Source organism: Kogia breviceps, chromosome 7, assembly GCF_026419965.1.
Source record: "Kogia breviceps isolate mKogBre1 chromosome 7, mKogBre1 haplotype 1, whole genome shotgun sequence".
NCBI lineage: Eukaryota > Metazoa > Chordata > Mammalia > Artiodactyla > Physeteridae > Kogia > Kogia breviceps.
Window position 1 is genome coordinate 103,575,563 of NC_081316.1, and position 17,982 is coordinate 103,593,544.

General features: G+C 41.1%; 1 protein-coding gene across 1 annotated transcript; it reads left to right on the forward strand.

Moving 5' to 3' along the window:
• The first annotated feature begins 6,998 nt into the window (after positions 1-6,998).
• On the forward strand, positions 6,999-17,481 carry REXO2 (RNA exonuclease 2). The gene is made up of 7 exons (XM_059070205.2): positions 6,999-7,288; positions 8,249-8,332; positions 11,721-11,798; positions 12,316-12,427; positions 13,759-13,867; positions 15,090-15,143; positions 17,037-17,481. Exons 1-7 carry the CDS (start codon positions 7,142-7,144, stop codon positions 17,164-17,166), a joined length of 714 nt encoding a protein of 237 aa, XP_058926188.1. The 5' UTR covers positions 6,999-7,141; the 3' UTR covers positions 17,167-17,481.
• The last annotated feature ends 501 nt before the right edge of the window (positions 17,482-17,982 follow it).

A 17,982-nucleotide genomic window follows, 5' to 3' on the forward strand; every position in this document is an offset into this window, starting at 1 on the left:
TTAATATTTTAAATACTTCTAGTGTCTGGTATAATATCAGCTTAATAAATATATTTTTCCTTTGGCATTCTAGCACAGTGTTTGATACACACTACGTATTCAGTATTAGATATCATGTATCATACAAAATGTTTATTGGACTACACAGATAAGATGAACATCAAATTTCATGAAAACCTATAGAGTGTCCATTTTGTACAAGGAGTTTTTTAAAATTATTAATTAATTTATTTTTGGCTGCATTGGGTCTTTGTTGCTGTGCGCGGGCTTTGTCTAGTTGCGGCGAGCAGGGGCTACTCTTCGTTGCGGTGCTTGGGCTTCTCATTGGGGTGGCTTCTCTTGTTGTGGAGCACGGGCTCTAGGCACGCGGGCTTCTGTAGTTGTGGCTTGCGGGCTCTAGAGCACAGGCTCAGTAGTTGTGGAGCACGGGCTTAGTTGCTCCGCGGCATGTGGGATCTTCCCAGACCAGGGCTCGAACCCGTGTCCCCTGCATTGGCAGGCGGATTCTTAACCACTGTGGCACCAGGGAAGACCTACAAGGCATATTTTATATTTGGCTTGAATTTTTTACAGTGATAGAGTGTAAAAGGCAAAAGATTTATCATCCTTTATTCCTCCCCAATAACACTAGAAGGAAGTAAACAACAGTTATCAGTTATCAGCAGTGAACCCGATGTCAACATTTCTCAAGACAAAGTATCACAAAGCAGGAAAAGAAGAGATACTATCACCAAACAGGTATTCATGAGGTATTTACTGCCTATTTAAAAATGCTTTATAGGACATTTAAAAACTATAGGACAGGGGCTTCCCTGGTGGCGCAGTGGTTGAGAGTCCGTCCGCCGGTGCAGGGGACACGGGTTCGTGCCCCGGTCCGGGAGGATCCCACGTGCCGCAGAGCGGCTGGGCCCGTGAGCCTGCGCGTCCGGAGCCTGTGCTCCGCAAAGGGAGAGGCCACAACAGTGAGAAGCCCGCGTACCGCAAAAAAACACTGTAGGACAGTTTACAGGTTTTTTTTTTTTTTTTAATATATATAGTTCAAGATATCTAAGAAAAATCTATTAACTTTTATGGCCCTTGGGAGGATGACGCCAAAACATCTCAGAAGGTACTTTTCAGGGAGTGTGAGGAAACCCTAGATAACCATCAAGGATCAGATTACTCATGCTAATCAGGAAGGGCTGGCTCAGGAGCAGGGTAAGGAGACTGGCCTTGCTGGGGGGACCACAGAGCACCCTCTTTGCTCCTCAGTTGCACCGCTGCTGGGCAACCAGCCAGGGCTGCCCCTAAGGATACCAGACCTTCCCTCACCAAAGAGTCTCTGTTGTCCAATAGTCTCCAGGACCCACTGTCTACAAAGCTCATGGAGAAAACCAACCCCAAACCTGGAGAAACTGATAACATGAAATAGGAAGGGAGAAAGGCAAAAAGAAATAATGGTGGTGATAATGGTGGGTTTTGTTTAACCTTTGCTCAGATGCAAAGCGAAACAGGCAGAATGACTACTAACTAGTATTACTACCATTACTATATGGCTCTGTGCTAGTCCTCTACAAGTATAAAAATTATTGTATTCTGGAAATTAAAGTCAAGTTTAATAGGATGGTGATAAAGCATATCAGATAAAGCTCACTGGGGACATGGTTGTAACAATGTTAGGTTTATGAACTTGCTGTAACAATTAACATGAGGAACCAGGGGTCTCTCCTAAGAGGGAGTAGGGAAGGACTTTTAAAAATAGGGCTTGGAGGCTTCGCTGGTGGCTCAGTGGTTAAGAATCTGCCTGCCAATGCAGGGGACACGGGTTTGAGCCCTGGTCTGGGAAGATCCCACATGCCGCGGAGCAACTAAGCCCGTGCGCCACAGCTACTGAGCCCACCGCCACAACTACCGAAGCCCATGCACCTAGAGCCCGTGCTCCACAAGAAGAGAAGCCACCGCAATGAGAAGCCTGCGCACCGCAACGAAGAGCAGCCCCCGCTCGCTGCAACTAGAAGAAAGCCCGCGCGCAGCAACGAAGACCCAACGCAGGCAAAAATAAATAACATAAAATAAAATAAATAAAACATTAATAAATACATAAGTAAATAAATGAAAACAGGGCTTGGATGATTCTAAAGAAGAACCAGGGGAAGTAGGGGTTACCTCTCGTTTGATTATCACAGTAAGCTCTGCTCAGGAGGTGAGAGAATCAAAGCAGGGCTGGGGAAGTCCAGGTAAGAAAGCAGCAATAAATAAATAAAATTAAAATCCATGTAAATATTCACAGTAGTCAAAGGGTGGAAGCAACCCAAGTGCCATTGAGTGATGAGTGGATAAACAAGATGTGGTAAATATATACAATGGAATATTATTTGACCTTAAAAAGGAAGGACATTCTGACATATGCTACAACTTGGATGAATTTTCAGGGCATTATGATAAGTGAAATAGCCAGACACAAAAGGACAAATATTGTATGATTCCACTTATATGAGGTACCCAGAATAGTCAAATTAACAGAGGCAGAAAGTGAAATGGTGGTGGCCTGTGGCTGAGAGGGGCATGGGTGGAAACGGAATTAGTATTTAATGGTATGGAATTTCAGTTTGGGAAAATGGAAAAGTTCTGGAGAGGATGGTGGTGATGGTTGCACAACGATATGAATGCATTTAATGCCACTGAACTGCAGACTTCAAAATGGTTAAAATGGGACACTATCAAACTCTTAGAGGAAAACATAGGCAGAACACTTTATGACATAAATCACAGCAAGATCCTTTTTGACCCACCTCCTCGAGAAATGAAATAAAAACAAAAATAAACAAATGGGACCTAATGAAACTTAAAAGCTTTTGCACAGCAAAGGATACCATAAACGAGACCAAAAGACAACCCTCAGAATGGGAGAAAATAGTTGCAAATGAAGCAACTGACAAAGGATTAATCTCCAAAATTTATAAGCAACTCATGCAGCTCAATAACAAAAAAGCAAACAACCTAATCCAAAAATGGGCAGAAAACCTAAATAGACATTTCTCCAAAGAAGATATACAGATTGCCAACAAACACATGAAAGAATGCTCCACATCATTAATCATTAGAGAAATGCAAATCAAAACTACAATGAGATATCATCTCACACCAGTCAGAATGGCCATCATCAAAAAATTTGGAAACAATAAATGCTGTAGAGGGTGTGGAGAAAAGGGAACCCTCTTGCACTGCTGGTGGGAATGTAAATTGATACAGCCACTATGGAGAACAGTATGGAGGTTCCTTAAAAAACTACAAATAGAACTACCATACGACCCAGCAATCCCACTACTGGGCATATACCCTGAGAAAACCATAATTCAAAAAGAGTCATGTACCAAAATGTTCACTGAAGCTCTATTTACAATAGCCAGGACGTGGAAGCAACCTAAGTGTCCATCAACAGATGAATGGATAAAGAAGATGTGGCACATATATACAATGGAATATTACTCAGCCATAAAAAGAAATGAAACTGAGTTATTTGTAGTGAGGTGGATGGACCTAGAGACTGCCATACAGAGTGAAGTAAGTCAGAAGGAGAAAAACAAATATTGTATGCTAACACATATATATGGAATCTAAGAAAAAACAAAAAATGTCATGAAGAGACTAGGGATAGGACAGGAATAAAACACAGACCTACTAGAGCATGGACTTGAGGATATGGGGAGGGGCAAGGGTAAGCTGTGACAAAGTGAGACAGTGGCATGGACATATATACACTACCAAACATAGGGTGGATAGCTAGTGGGAAGCAGCCGCATAGCACAGGGAGATCAGCTCGGTGGTTTGTGACCACCTAGAGGGGTGGGATAGGGAGCGTGGGAGGTAGATGCAATAGGGAAAAGATATGGGAACATATGTATATGTGTAACTGATTCACTTTGTTGTAAAGCAGAAACTAACACACCACTGTAAAGCAATTATACTCCAAAAAAGATGTTAAAAAAATAAAATAAAAATAATTACTTAAAAAATAAAAAATTAAAAAAATGGTTAAAATGGGAACTTTTATGTATGTATATTTTACCACACACACACAAAAAGTAAAAAAAAACAAAAACAAAAACAAAAAAACACACAAAAAACGCTTAAAAAAGAAGTAGTGATCTTTAAATAAGGGGAGGGTTTGTGTAGCCTTGGCCATGTCTTGCTAGAAACAGATCAGAACTGAGTTGTAGTCCCAGCTCAGATCCTTACTAAAGGCATGACCTTGAATGAGCTGAATCCTGTCTCTCCCTGGGCCTCAGTTTCCTCCTTTATGGAACGTGGGGTAAGGCTGAATCATCCCCAGAGTCCCATCCAGCTCTAACAATCTGGGGCCCTTGAGGCTGCGCAAGTGGGGATCTAGCGGAGCTGCTGTGCTTACCTCCACCCTTGTGACCTTAAGCCCAGAGGGACCAGAAACATCATTCTGACTACCAGCAGCGTTGAAAAGCTGACTCAGATCCTGTTTCCTTAGAAACTATAAATTTAAGATAAATGTGGAATGCTGTGTCTGGAAACCTCTTATCTGAATCTCTGCCCGTGGGTTGGAAATTGAGGTAGCTTCTCTGTGTCAAAGTGACACACATGCCCAGATTCTTTAAGAGGAGCTGTTCTCTCTGAAATGACTTCAAACAGCAAAGTTTCTCATAGTCTATGATTTTATTTTTTTATTTTTTATTTTTTTGCGGTATGCGGGCCTCTCACTGTTGTGGCCTCTCCCGTTGCGGAGCACAGGCTCCGGACGCACAGGCTCAGCGGCCATGGCTCACGGGCTTAGTTGCTCCGCGGCATGTGGGATCTTCCCGAACCAGGGCACGAAGCCGTGTCTCCTGCATCGGCAGGCGGATTCTCAACCACTGCGCCACCAGGGAAGCCCTAGTCTATGATTTTAGAGAACAAGATTTATCGGCATTTTACCCTTGTTAATTAACAAAAGCAGTTCTTATAGGTTCATGACAGAATTGAAAAAGCAAAGTCTCTGAGCAGAGTGGTGTGGCTTTAAGATACATTCTGTTGTGAAAGGAAAAGGGAACGAAAGGAGTCCACCGTGGGACAAGGCTGCTTTCAGATTCTAGAGCCCCATGTTCTTCTGTCTGCCCTCCCTCTTTTCCTTTTGGCCATGCAGCTTGCAGGATCTCAGTTCCCTGTCCAGGGATTGAAACAGGGCCATGGCAGTGAGAGCCCAGAATCCTAACCAGGGAACTCCCTGCCCTCCCTCTCATTTACATGGTTTCGATTTGTGAATTGATGCGTACATTGTTCTGGTTTGGGACAATAACCTTTAAGATTACCAATCAAATGTTATTATATACAAAATCCAATAAACTATAAATCTCCTCACATTATAATACCATTTATCTAAAGTGTGTCTTTATGTTAAAATGAAAGTACATTACTATGAAAACTGGTCTCAAAGAAGTCCACACATAATTTTAACTACCAAATATTTTTAAATTACAATCATAAGTTTTCAGGATACAAGTTCTTTAATGTAAATAGCATTTCCTAAGTTGTAATTTGTAATAAAACTGATCAATGTTCCAGTAGTAACTTTGAAAACAAAAGGTGTTCTTTGAAAATTTAAAGAAATAATATCAATGCTTCCGGAGGATAAAAAGCACAATTGATAAAAGTTAATATAATTCAACTGATTCTACTTTCTATGAATCAAGTTTAAAACAAAGAAAAAACTACAGAAGAAATGTAGACTACTTTTTAAATTTTATTAATTTTTTTTTTTTTACTTTTTGTAGACTATTTCTTATAAAGTAGGCTACAAGTGAGTAAAAAAGCTAAAGCAAAACAATGTGACTGATCAGGCAGTGCAGTTAGAATATATACCATTGTGTGTGAGTGTGTGTGTGTGTGTGTACATAAAACTGCACACGATTTGATGACACTTAGATTTTTCTCTGTGACCTGGCAGGTGGTGGGTTGGGTATACCAGAGAAGTTGAAGGTGAAATCCAGGTCACTGCATTATTCTTACAGTTCTTACTAGGCAACAAAGTTTCTCTCCCACAAAACCAGCTCACCAGGTATGAATTACTATAAGATGGACCACCAGCTCTGTAATTAGTGGCAATATGGCTTTCAGAAAAATACACAGAGGATATAATTCCAGGGTGAGACCAAATGTTTGTGACAATGTTGCAGTCAGCACCCCGACTTGCCACTGAATAGCCAAAGATTTAAGAGACTCAATGCAATTTGATACTCCAGGGTCGAAAGATCTTGTTGGTGGCCATCTCTACTCATGGAAATAATGGAAACTATAGCTGTTAGTGGAGGCGATTAAAAATACTTTGATCAAAACCAAAGCAGATTGCAGAGCGAGCAAAGCTGTTTTTAGTTAATTTTAATTTAATTTGCTGCATAGATTCGTTATACATGGACGAGATTTAACCTTGAGAACTTGTAAGGGTGGACTAGGAAGTCATTACCACTGACACCTAACAGCTGAACTGAAATACAGACCACGGCAAGACCCTGTGTAAGGAATAAGAAGTAACCCTTTGCCTAAGAAGGAAAGGGACTTTTTAGTCAGCACCCACAGCGTCGTGCTAAGTGATCTCTCGGATAAGATCTCATTTAAGGATTTCTAAAGGACTTGTTGATAGTGGAAATGGTCTTCTGGACTGGAAAAAAGCACACCACCCTGCTGTTTCATGTAAATGAGAAAAATACCCAGTGTGTGGAGTTGCAAGTAAGTAAAAAGAAGGGGAAAAAAAAAAGAAAAAAGATACATTAAAAAAAAAAAAAACGGTAACCAGGTCTTTTTCGACTTAACAAACTAAGAGAGTTCTTCCTCAACTAGGCGATTTACAACTAATCCAAATTCAGGAAATAACTCCTGGAAACGAATAAACTTAGTTCTGAAAAACAGGCGCGTCCAGTAACATCCGAAAACACGTGGCGGGGGCGGAGATATCGGGCGCAACACCAGACAAGACTCTAAGTCCCATCACCCCACTCGGCAGCTAAGCCGGACTGTTCAGGGCCAGCAGGCGCACTGGATGCTGGGATTTGCGGTTTTTGCTCCCACACCTCCCCGAGGGTTTGCGACGTTTAGTGACCATCGCGCCTGCGCCAGCGCCGGATGAGACGCTTGGGGCCGTGGCGGCTTGTGCCGGGTGATGCTAGGCGGCTCCCTGGGTTCCAGGCTGTTGCGAGGTGTGGGTGGGACTCGAGGGGCGTTCGGGGCGTGGGGTGTCCGTGAAGCTGGCGCAGCCATGGCGGCGGGGGAGAGCATGGCTCAGCGGATGGTCTGGGTAGACCTGGAGGTGAGTCAGGGCGGTGGGGCGTGAGGGGAGGCGAGTGAGGTTTCGCGCGTGGGACAGAGTAGCCGAGCCTGTCCGGGGAGAGTGGCAGTGTCTGGGTCTCAGGTGTGGCAGGTGAGCGCCTCCAGGCTGTGGACGGCGCGGGGCAGGTCGGGGGGGCAGGAGTCCTGCGGGTGTTGGGGACTGTGCCGGACTGTGGGGTTTCTTTTCCAGAGGATGGAGTCATCCATATGGCTTGCCCTAGCCCCCAATTCCGTCCAGATGTGGACCTCGCTAAACCCTCTGGTGGGCTCAGGGTCACGGGGCTAGGGGTGCGCACAGCGGCTGTGCTAGACCCCAGTTCCCCATTCTCCCAGGATCCTAGGTTGTTAGAGCTAGATGGGACTCCGGGGATGACTCAGCCTTACCCCACGTTCCCTAAAGTAGAAAACTGAGGCCCAGAGAGAGGACTCAGCTCATTCAAGGTCGCGCAGTTAGTGAAGGTCGGGGTTGGGGCTACAACCCAGTTCTGATCCCTTTAGATTTGCCATACTCAGCCAAGGATTCCCCTCTCCCTTGAGCCTCAGTTTTCTCATATATGAAATGGGGATCATAACACTAGATTGTGATGAAGATCAAGTGGTGTAATTAACATAAAAACTTTGTAAACTCTGCAGAGATGTAGTAATGTTAGTTATCTAACTCTTCCAAAATTGAATGCTGTCAGCACTCGATTTTGCTTACTTTGCATCGGCCCCAGAGTAGGACTGTGATGCCTGGCATGTAGCAGGCCCTTGGTAAATGTTTATTGAATAAATAACTCATAATGAGTGCCTTGAGGACTTGCTCAAGGAGCATTATTGTCTCTTTTATCCTGGCTGTGGGATATAAATTGAACATGCTTGAGGGATGTCCTGTTAAATAAACTTGGATACAGTAGACCAGAAAGACGGTTTTGTGTGTGTGATGTATTTTTTATTGCAGATGACAGGATTGGACATTGAGAAGGACCAGATTATTGAGATGGCCTGTCTGATAACTGACTCTGATCTCAACATTTTGGCTGAAGTAGGTTATGCCTTGTAATACAACCATACTGTTTAGAGTGTTTTGGCAATCTAAAGATTGGCCCCCACCATCTCTTTGTTTAAGAAATAAGAAAACTGAGGTCCCTGTAGATTAAGGTCCAAAATAATGTTCTAGGTCATGGGCTTGGTACTAGAACCAAAGTAATCCATCTCAGAGCCTAGTATTTTTCTACAGTACTGCCCCAAATTAGGAACTATAAATGCTATCATTTGCTAAGAGCTTACTGTGTGCCAGGCACAGTTCTAAGTGCTTTACATGTATTCACTGTTAATCCTCACAGCAACTATAAGGTAGGTACTGTTATACTCACTATATATAGAGAGACGCTTTGGCAGACAGTTGTTGGGTAATTTGCCCGAGGCCACCTGGCTAGTTATTGGGAGAGCCAGGAGTTTGATCCAAGCAGTCTGAGTAAAATGCTCCCAACTAATAAGACACTCGACTGTGGTCCCACGAGGATTGGTGACTCACGCCAAAGTTGACTTCTTTATATTATAATCTTAGCTTATGTATAACTTAGCTTATAACTCCATATATCCAGTTTCTACCTTTTCAGCTAGGACATGTGATTCGTCTAGATCTGTATTAAGATTTTAGAATTTCTGTTGATACAGAATCATGAAATATCCTCCTGTTGACATATTGGGCATGATTAAAGTTTTAACATGCTGCTTTTAACCGAAACATTAAGCAAAACAAATAAAACACACCTGTTGCCTTTTGGCCACTCACAAAGCATTTAATAAACGTATGAGAACGTCTGACTGGTGGAGGGTGAAATCCTGGGCCCTGAATAACTCTGTGTCATATTGTCAGCAGTATTTGGAGGTGGTGAGAAACTCTAGAATAGGAACACAGCAGGGATGTTTTGGGGAAAGACAGTTCTGTTAAAATAAGTTTCCAGAGGGTCGGATTGATGTGCTACTGGCACTGGATACATTTCACAAGTCTACAGTTAAGACTTCTACTTAGTTTCCTGGGGAGGAACCATTTTAGATGAATTGCTACTTTCATGGAGTACCAGGCATACATCTTGGAGTACCTCCTGATACATCAGCTGGAGGGGAATCGTGAGACTTTGTATCTCGCTGTAGCAGCTACCTCTCCCCCCCCCCCCCCGAAGCAAAACAAACAAAAAAACTTTTATATGAACCTTGAGTTTTAGGTTTGGTTGTTTTGTCCCGTCACTTGGAATTTCCTAGATATGAATAGTGAAGAGAAGTGTGTTTATTTACCAGCCCTACTTACCCTTGTCTGAAGAAGAGTTTTTCCCTTAGACTGTTGATATAATGTGAAATACTGACAGTTTAATGGACCAGTTAGTTGATATGTACCCTGGAGGAAATTTGGGTCTGTTGTCACACAGCTGCACATGAGGGTGGCATTTGTAAATAGACTCAGTCTGATGAAGATAAGGATTTTTTTTTAACATCTTTACTGGAGAATAATTGCTTTACAATGGTGTGTTAGTTTCTGCTTTATAACAAAGTGAATCAGCTATACATATACATTTATATCCCCATATCTCCTCCCGCTTGCATCTCCCTCCCACCCTCCCTATCCCACCCCTCTAGGTGGTCACAAAGCACCGAGCTGATCTCCCTGTGCCATGCGGCTGCTTCCCACTAGCTATCTGTTTTACGTTTGGTAGTGTATATATGTCCATGCCACTCTCTCACTTCGTCCCAGCTTCCCCTTCCCCTTCCCCATGTCCTCAAGTCCATTCTCTATGTCTGCATCTTTATTCTTTTGAGGATAAGGGTGTTTTTTTTTTAAAAAAAATTGCTTAGGGGCTGTTAGCACTGAAGTGTCAGTTCTGTGGAATATGTGTTTTATTCTTGTATATGAGTCTGAGGAAAATGTTTTATGCTAGAAGAACAGACGTCCCACCTGGAAATTTTTCTGTAAGTAGCTTAGTGCCAAACTGGAATCTAGAGTAAGTTAAATAGCCTTAAGTTGATAGTCGTTGGCTTTTTCCATCATGGTTTGTTAGAATTGTGTTTTGCAATATGAGGTTTTCGGTTTTTTAAAAAATATGTTATCAAAACAGCAAGGTCCTACTTTATTGCACAGGGAACTATATTATCCTGAGATCAACGAGAATGGGAAAGAATATAAAAAAGAATGTATATGTATGTAAAACTGAACCACTGCTGTAGAGCAGAAATTAACACAACATTGGAAATCAACTATACTTCAGTAAAAAAAAAAAAAAAAAAAAAGGTTATCAGAGCAAATTTTTTTCTTCTTCATGGAGATTGCCATCACCAGTTTTCTTGTTTGGCTAAAACTCCTTGTTAGTTGTAGCTGTCAGGCATATTTTAGTCAAATTCTTGCCATTCCTCTCACTAATTGCAAAGTACTTTTACCGCTTTAGTAGTAATCATAGCTTGGATTTAGAGAATCTTTTTTCCCCAGAGAGTTCAAAGAACTTTCATATCTATAATTTCTTTTATCCTGTTAACATCCCTGTGAGGGAAGGGGTTGGGGGGGCTGTTATCTCCATGGTACAGAAGGTAAAACTAAGCCGAAGGTGACTTGCTTTAATGCCACAAGTTGAGCTTCTGCTACTGCTGGGTTTCTATCTGACTCACAGTTGAATGTTTTATTAAGTGGAGCTGAGAATTCCAGCATCACTTTTTTTTTTTTAATCTTTCACGTGTCACCAATTACTTTTTGAACTTTTTAGTATGAAAATACTGTTAAAAGTAAACAGTATAGCTTTATGCAAAATATTATGTATAGTTAGCTATTTTTTTGTGCTGTTCTTCTCCTGTCTCGTCCCACTCCCCAACTTTTATGTATTTTCTTTGTATTTTCCATGCATATACAAATGTGCGTTATTTTTAAAAACAAGTATAAGTGAACTCATAAGCATGCGTACGCTGTTCTGCAATTTGCTTTTTTCACTTGGCAATATAGACACTTTTCATAGTCAGGGGTTGGCAAGCCTTTTCTAAAAAACAGCAAATATTAAATATTTTAGGCTTAGAGTGCCATGTATCTCTCTGTCCCATATTTGTTTGTTTTACAACCACTTACAAATGTAAAAATCGTTCTTAGCTTCCTGGCAATTAAAAGAAAAAAAAGCCACAGGCTGGGGCTATAGTTTGCTGACCCTTGGTGGATACCTGTGTCCTCTGTTGATAGGCATTTCAGTTTTCAGTTGTGTTATGTGTGTGTTCGTTCATTATTTTTTGTTGTCATAAATAGCGCTGGAATGAATGAGGACCACTTTTAGAGTTAACAAAATCCCTCATCTTTCTTCCCTTCTCTAGTGTATATATGTAATTCTTAAACAGTTAAACTTAGAAACCAAGCTTATCCCCATTGATTCTGGATGACTAACAAGTTTTCCTATCCACAGGGTCCTAACCTGATTATAAAACAGCCAGATGAGTTACTGGACAGCATGTCAGATTGGTGTAAGGAGCATCATGGGAAGGTAACATTACCATAAAAGGGGTAGAGGAAGATTGCTTGGCAAGCCTGGGAAACTGCTTGCTTGTTCACTTTTCATCTTTGGGACCTCTCGAGACCATCTTCTCCTGAATGTCCTCTTTTTTCCTCTCCTGCATTCAGTCTGTCACGAGCACATTGCGGATTATCAAGTATTGCTCAAGTCAGTCTTTTGGATAAGGTTAGACATCAACTTTCAGAGAAGGGAGAATGCCGCTCTCCTGTTAAGTTGTTTCTTCCCAGAGGTTATATCCTTGGACTCTGAGCACCATCTTTTCTGACTGTGTGGAAATGCTATTAACAATCAGGAACATAGCTTATTTGACTTGGATTCTTTACGGAAAAAAATCGGTGCCAAGATGGCAGTTTCAGTGTGAACTTGAGCTCTGTAAATGGTCCATCTGTGGTTATATTTGCCCATTTTAGAAGTGAAGTGTCATATCTGGATGCCTTTGAAAACTGACTTCATGTGTCTTGGTGGGGCTGGGGATTCTCTCTTGCAGTCTGGTCTAACCAAAGCAGTGAAGGAGAGTACAATGACACTGCAGCAGGCAGAGTATGAATTTCTGTCCTTTGTACGACAGCAGACTCCTCCGGGGCTCTGTCCGCTTGCAGGTAAAATCCAGTCCTATGTCTGCCTTGTAGATAGCCTTCCATCGTAGCGGTTCAAGAGACTGCGGTTCCAGAACGATCAGCCAGGATCATCGTGCCTTCCACTTAACCCTGATTTGGATTATCCATCTTACTTTTGTTGCTCAAATTTCCTTGTATAACTTATACATGAATATCGGGGGAAATGCCCCGAAACCTGACACGAGATCTGGGATGCCCAGATTAACTCAATAAAAATTTTCCACCTATTTTTATTATGGAAAAATTTCAGATATACAGAAAAGTTAGATCTAGTAGTTGTTCACCCTGTGCCATGTTTATCTGTCTATTTTTGTGGACATTTGAAAGTAAATTGCAGGCATAATGACACATCATCCCTAAATAGTTCACCCAGCATTTCCCAAGAATAAGGACATTTTCTTAAGTAACCACAGTATCATTGTCACATTTAAGACGATTAAAAACAATTCAGTAACATCATCTGATATCTAGTCCACATCCAAAATGCCTATTTGTTTTTTAAGCAGGATTCAGTCAAGACTCACGCATTTCATTTGGTTATTATGTCGCTTTAGTCTCTTAATCTAAAATGTGCACCTATCTTTTTTTCCCGTTGTGACATTGACTTTTTAAAGAAACTAGGCCAGTTCTGCTAGGATTTTGAAAGGACTGCCATTTTCAGAGGGAGGCTAATGTCCTGTGGTGGTGTGTTTGTATTTGTATATGTAAGCTGGTATAGTAACTAACATTTTCCTTAAATAGTCATAAAAAAGTTTTGACTTTAAGTCCTATAGCATGTATTGTATAAATTTTCCCCCTAGCCAATGCAGCTGGTGTCTGTTTTAAAGTTCTTATTTAAAATTTAGTGTTTTTAATATAAATTACTGTGTGGAAACATGAATGTGGATATGATTGATTAAAATTGAAATGTAAATAAATGCTTATCTACTTATGAGTTTATCTACAGTTAAACTTTTAGTGTTAGTCGTGTAGATTTTGTGCTACTGGGAGAAAATTTGTGCATGTGGTATTATCTAAAGAAGTTACAGATTTGAGCATTATTTTAAGTATGTGGAATGATAGATTCATCCTTTTGTCCATAAAGAGGCCATTTACAAATTTATTATGAGCTAGACTGTCTAAGTACTCCAAAATCTGCACTTGTAATCTAATCAGATACACTCAAACCTAATTTTGAAGTTTTGAGATGCTTTGAGGAATTGTATGAATTATTTAAAAAAAATCACCTCCAATTAAATACAGTTTATGAATTTTTATGTCCTTTTGTATACTACTAGAAATACACAGATGCGGTATGCTTCGTGTCTTTCTAGGAAATTCAGTTCATGCAGATAAGAAGTTTCTTGACAAATACATGCCCCAGTTCATGAAACATCTTCATTATAGAATAATTGATGTGAGCACTGTTAAAGAGCTGTGCAGGTAAGGGCTATATTTAGGATCCATTCAACTGCCTCATTTAGCATGTTTTCCTTGAGAATTTGTAGAGTAATTGAATAAAGGTGTAGAACTGAGGGGGCCAAGTGGGTGTATAACTTCCTCATCCCTTTGTCTCTTGAACTGGTGAGACCTGGGAGAAAGAACATCAAAAATCTTCCGTATAAATCTCACTAATCTGGGAAATTTATTGAGCACCCATTTTCTGTGCCACGTATTGGCCTATGTGCTGGGAACATACAGATGAAAAGCCCTTCAGTGCTTAGAGTCTAGTGAATTGACAGATGTGTAAAAAACCCACCTGAGAAGTGTACCGTGTGGTGACGTCTGTTAGGGAAAAGTGCAGGTGGAATATTGCGGGCACGAGAGAAGGAGCACCCGACAGCTGGAGTGAGGGGGACGGGGAGTTAGCAAAAGCTTCACGGAGAAGATAGCTTTCAGGTTGAGATTTAAGGAAGAGTGGCCCTTTTCCAGCTATTTAAGGTGAGGAGTGAGCTTTCCAGAGAATGGGCAGAGGTATGAAAATAGGCGGGAGCAGGAAGGTAAAGGTGATGTGATTAGATCATTCCGATTAGAAGGTGGTAAGAAAAGAGGTGGGAGATGAGAAAGACCCTGCTACCATCTGGGAGAGAGAAGAAAGAGCTAGGGAGGTGGCAGTGGGCGGTAGAGAGCAGGAGGTAGAGCATTTGAGAAGGTCGGTATCACGGCACTGAGTGCTCGAATGGGGGCGTGAGGAAAAGGAGGAGGTGTAAAGTGATTCCTCGCGTTTCTAGTCTGGGTGGTTAGGTGGATGCTGGAACTGATCAAAGATAAAGGGGAAAATAAGAGGATGAGTAGATTTGACAGATGAGGGAAGGGAGATGTTGAGGATGATGAGTATGACCATATGTGTGTGTGGAGCTGGAAGTGTCTGGTGGATTTTAGGTGGAGATGTCCAGTCGGCAGTTGGATATCCATGACAGAAGCGCAGGAGAGGGCTGGGCTGGAGTGCGCAGATTTAATAATCTTATACATTGTTGATCTTGCCCAAAGAGAACCTATAGTATGAAGAGAGGAAAGGGAGGAAGGTGGAGTCCCAGACAGGGAGGTGACTCGATAGTCACAACCCAAATGCCTTTTACAAAGTTATGAAACTACTTGAAGGACGTAATTATTCAGTGTATTTGAGACAGTTTTCCTTTGAGAGTTCCATTTTTGCTGTATGTAGACGCTGGTATCCAGAAGAATATGAATTTGCACCAAAGAAGGCTGCTTCTCACAGGTAAGTTTGGGTCCTTCCAAGTTCTTGGCCATCTGACATGCACATAACTCCCAAAATTCCTGACTGCTTGAAATAATGTCTCTATTCCCTTGGGGGGAAAAGTAAAGGACAACTACATAAAGATCACCTTCTTTTGCTAAGATTATCAGGAGTTCTGGTCAGTGTTCTAACATTCCATTGTGAGATATGTATGGTCTTAATGTCTTTATTGCTGTTTTGAAACTTGTAGATAACTTCGTTTGTAGGTATGTGAAGCGGTCTAATTTTTCTAGTAATGAGCAGTATAATTTTCTTCCCATCAAGCATATGGATTTGTAGTCATTTAAAATTAGAACACTTTGTGTACAGTTGTGCAACACAGTTAGCCTAACTTAGACACTTTGTAGTTTTTCAGATTGTTTCTTTTTATGTCTGCAACCTTAGGCTGAAGTACACTAGGAACTTAAAGAACTTGTGTATCTAGAGTCCTCTTTTACTTTTTGGTGTTGTAGTCTCTGAGGAAGGACATAAAACTTGGTGGGAGATGTAGCAGCTGGCATTTGTTTCATGCATGTACCGAGCCCCTACTGTGTACCGTGTACAGTTCTAGCCAAACAGGAAGACCAAGTCTCTGCTCTAAAGAGCCTGTCATTAATGTTTTTTATTGGGCTTTCATGGACTACAGCACAATAACACAGGTCTGGGATACCTCCTGTGAAACAGTTGGGGCTTGATGTGTTTTGGATTTCAGGATTTTTCGGGGTTTAGAAAGGTAGTAATACCCCTAACAAGGCCCGAGGAAGCACCTCATCGAACACATTGCCGTTGCTATGGTGAAATGTACAGATATTCACACCAAATGGCATAACTAATGACTAAATAGCCTCACGTCAAGATTGGTCAGGTTTTGCCACATAGTGGGCTATAGAAGAACTTTGGGTCTTCACATCTTTTTTTGGATTTCAGTATTGTGGCTAAGTTGTGGTGTACCTTGATTTATCCAGAGGCTGTATTTTTGACAGCTTCAGCTCTCCACTGGTTCTCCGAGACCTGGGAAGAAAGCAAAATTGTTGCCTTAACCACAGAAATAACTGTCTTAAAGCTCTTGCACTAAAGTTTGTGCAGTTTGTTCTCTCGAAGAGGCCCTTGACAATCAGAGCAGACTGATTTACTTGCACAGTGTCCTAGCAATCTTGGTTACCTGATTTCTCAGACTACGACAGATGAGAAACAGCATGTTGGAGGAGAAGAAAGGCTGTTAGATGGAGGCAGGCTGCCACTGGTTATAGCACACATCACCACGAGAGAGGAGGTAGATCCTCTTTTGTGGTTAGGTACTGTCCGATAAGTAATGTTCATTATGATGGTGGAGTCACGAGCTACGTTCAAGTACGTGATTATATTTTGTGCAGCACGTCATTAAGTATTGTGCAGTGTTTCCCAAACTACATGCCACGAGCTGTTAATATGCATTCCACACAGGTGGTCGATTAAGTTTCAGAAATACTGTGTATATAGTACAACCTCCTGGGGAATTCACAACACATCAGTACATTAAATGCTTTGCAAAAAACTTCAAAAGAAGAAATGTTTAATCTGGGTTTTCCTAAATTTATTTGACCCTGGAATTCTTTTTTTTTTTTTTCCCTGTGGAACACCTCACTATCTTATGGAACAGTTTGGTAAACTTTAATCTGTTATAGTTTAGAAATTTTTTTAAATCATTTTTTAAAAAACAAAGCACTTTAAATTTGCTATTCTGAAATGTTCCTCTTCTTGATGATGTCAGATAGTTGCATTTACAGTAGTACCTGTTGTTCTTAAGTTATTTATAAAAAGTTACGCTTTGCAAAATGGTGATCATCTCCTCTGGGTTTCGGACATTTCAACTCAGCGTGGTATGTTTGCTTGTAGGGCACTTGATGACATTAGTGAAAGCATCAAAGAACTTCAGTTTTACCGAAATAACATCTTCAAGAAAAAAACAGATGAGAAGAAGAGGAAAATTATAGAAAATGGGGAAAATGAGAAGACTGTGAGTTGATATGCCAGTTCTCATGCTGCCACCACGTAGTTCTCTGGAAGGACCTCTGGTGGTTTTTCTTTTTCTTCCCCTGGGCTCACGCTGACTGCCTTGGCAGAGCACCTTCCTTCAGCGCACTTGCTTCTCCCGATTATTCAAGCACACAGCACCTGGAAATTACTTTTCTCCTAACATGCTGTTTTCATTTATGACACAGCAGCTCCTTTGTAAGTACCAGGTCACATCCATCCCTTGGTACATATCTGTATTTGCTTTTAGACCATTTCTTTTGTTTAAAAAAAAAATAATAATAAAGCTAGTTCTATTGAAATGCAACCCTTTTTGTACCATCTGTTCTTTAGTAGTTTAATGACTGGAAGATGATGGGTTCTTTGTTTCTTTTTTAGGTGGTATGCCTAATGTTTAAATGCTCATAATGCCCTTAAGAGTGGGTTAAGTTTCTTATGTTACATAGGAAGTGAACTTATTCTGTTTTGCTTTACAAGTCAAGAATAGAATAACTGGAGATGGGCTCAGAGAAGCAAATTGGGCTCATTGTTAGTTATAGTTACTGAACTATCAGAGCTCTGGAATAGCTACTCTTTGCTATATTCAAGAAATTCCAAGTAAGCCACCAGACAGTGATTCTGTAGTAATAACTAAGGCTTATTGAGTAGATATTATCTGCAAGGCAGCCGTGGTGCCAGGTTTGTAGAATGTAAATATTGTTGGCTGCCCTAGGTCTCATGGTCAGCAAGTATTTGAGAAAGGATTTTGGTTTGAGTATCTTAACTCCTAAGTTTATGTACTTTAGAGCTCAGTAGATAGTTTAGTCCT

What these genes read in the sequence shown, in the direction of transcription:
- REXO2 (XM_059070205.2), top strand. Translation starts at nt 7,142, where the DNA reads ATGCTAGGCGGCTCCCTGGGTTCCAGGCTGTTGCGAGGTGTGGGTGGG. An exon ending in GGGGCTCTGTCCGCTTGCAG is followed by an intron (nt 12,428 to 13,758) that starts GTAAAATCCAGT and finishes GTGTCTTTCTAG; the next exon opens with GAAATTCAGTTCATGCAGAT. An exon ending in ACTGTTAAAGAGCTGTGCAG is followed by an intron (nt 13,868 to 15,089) that starts GTAAGGGCTATA and finishes TGCTGTATGTAG; the next exon opens with ACGCTGGTATCCAGAAGAAT.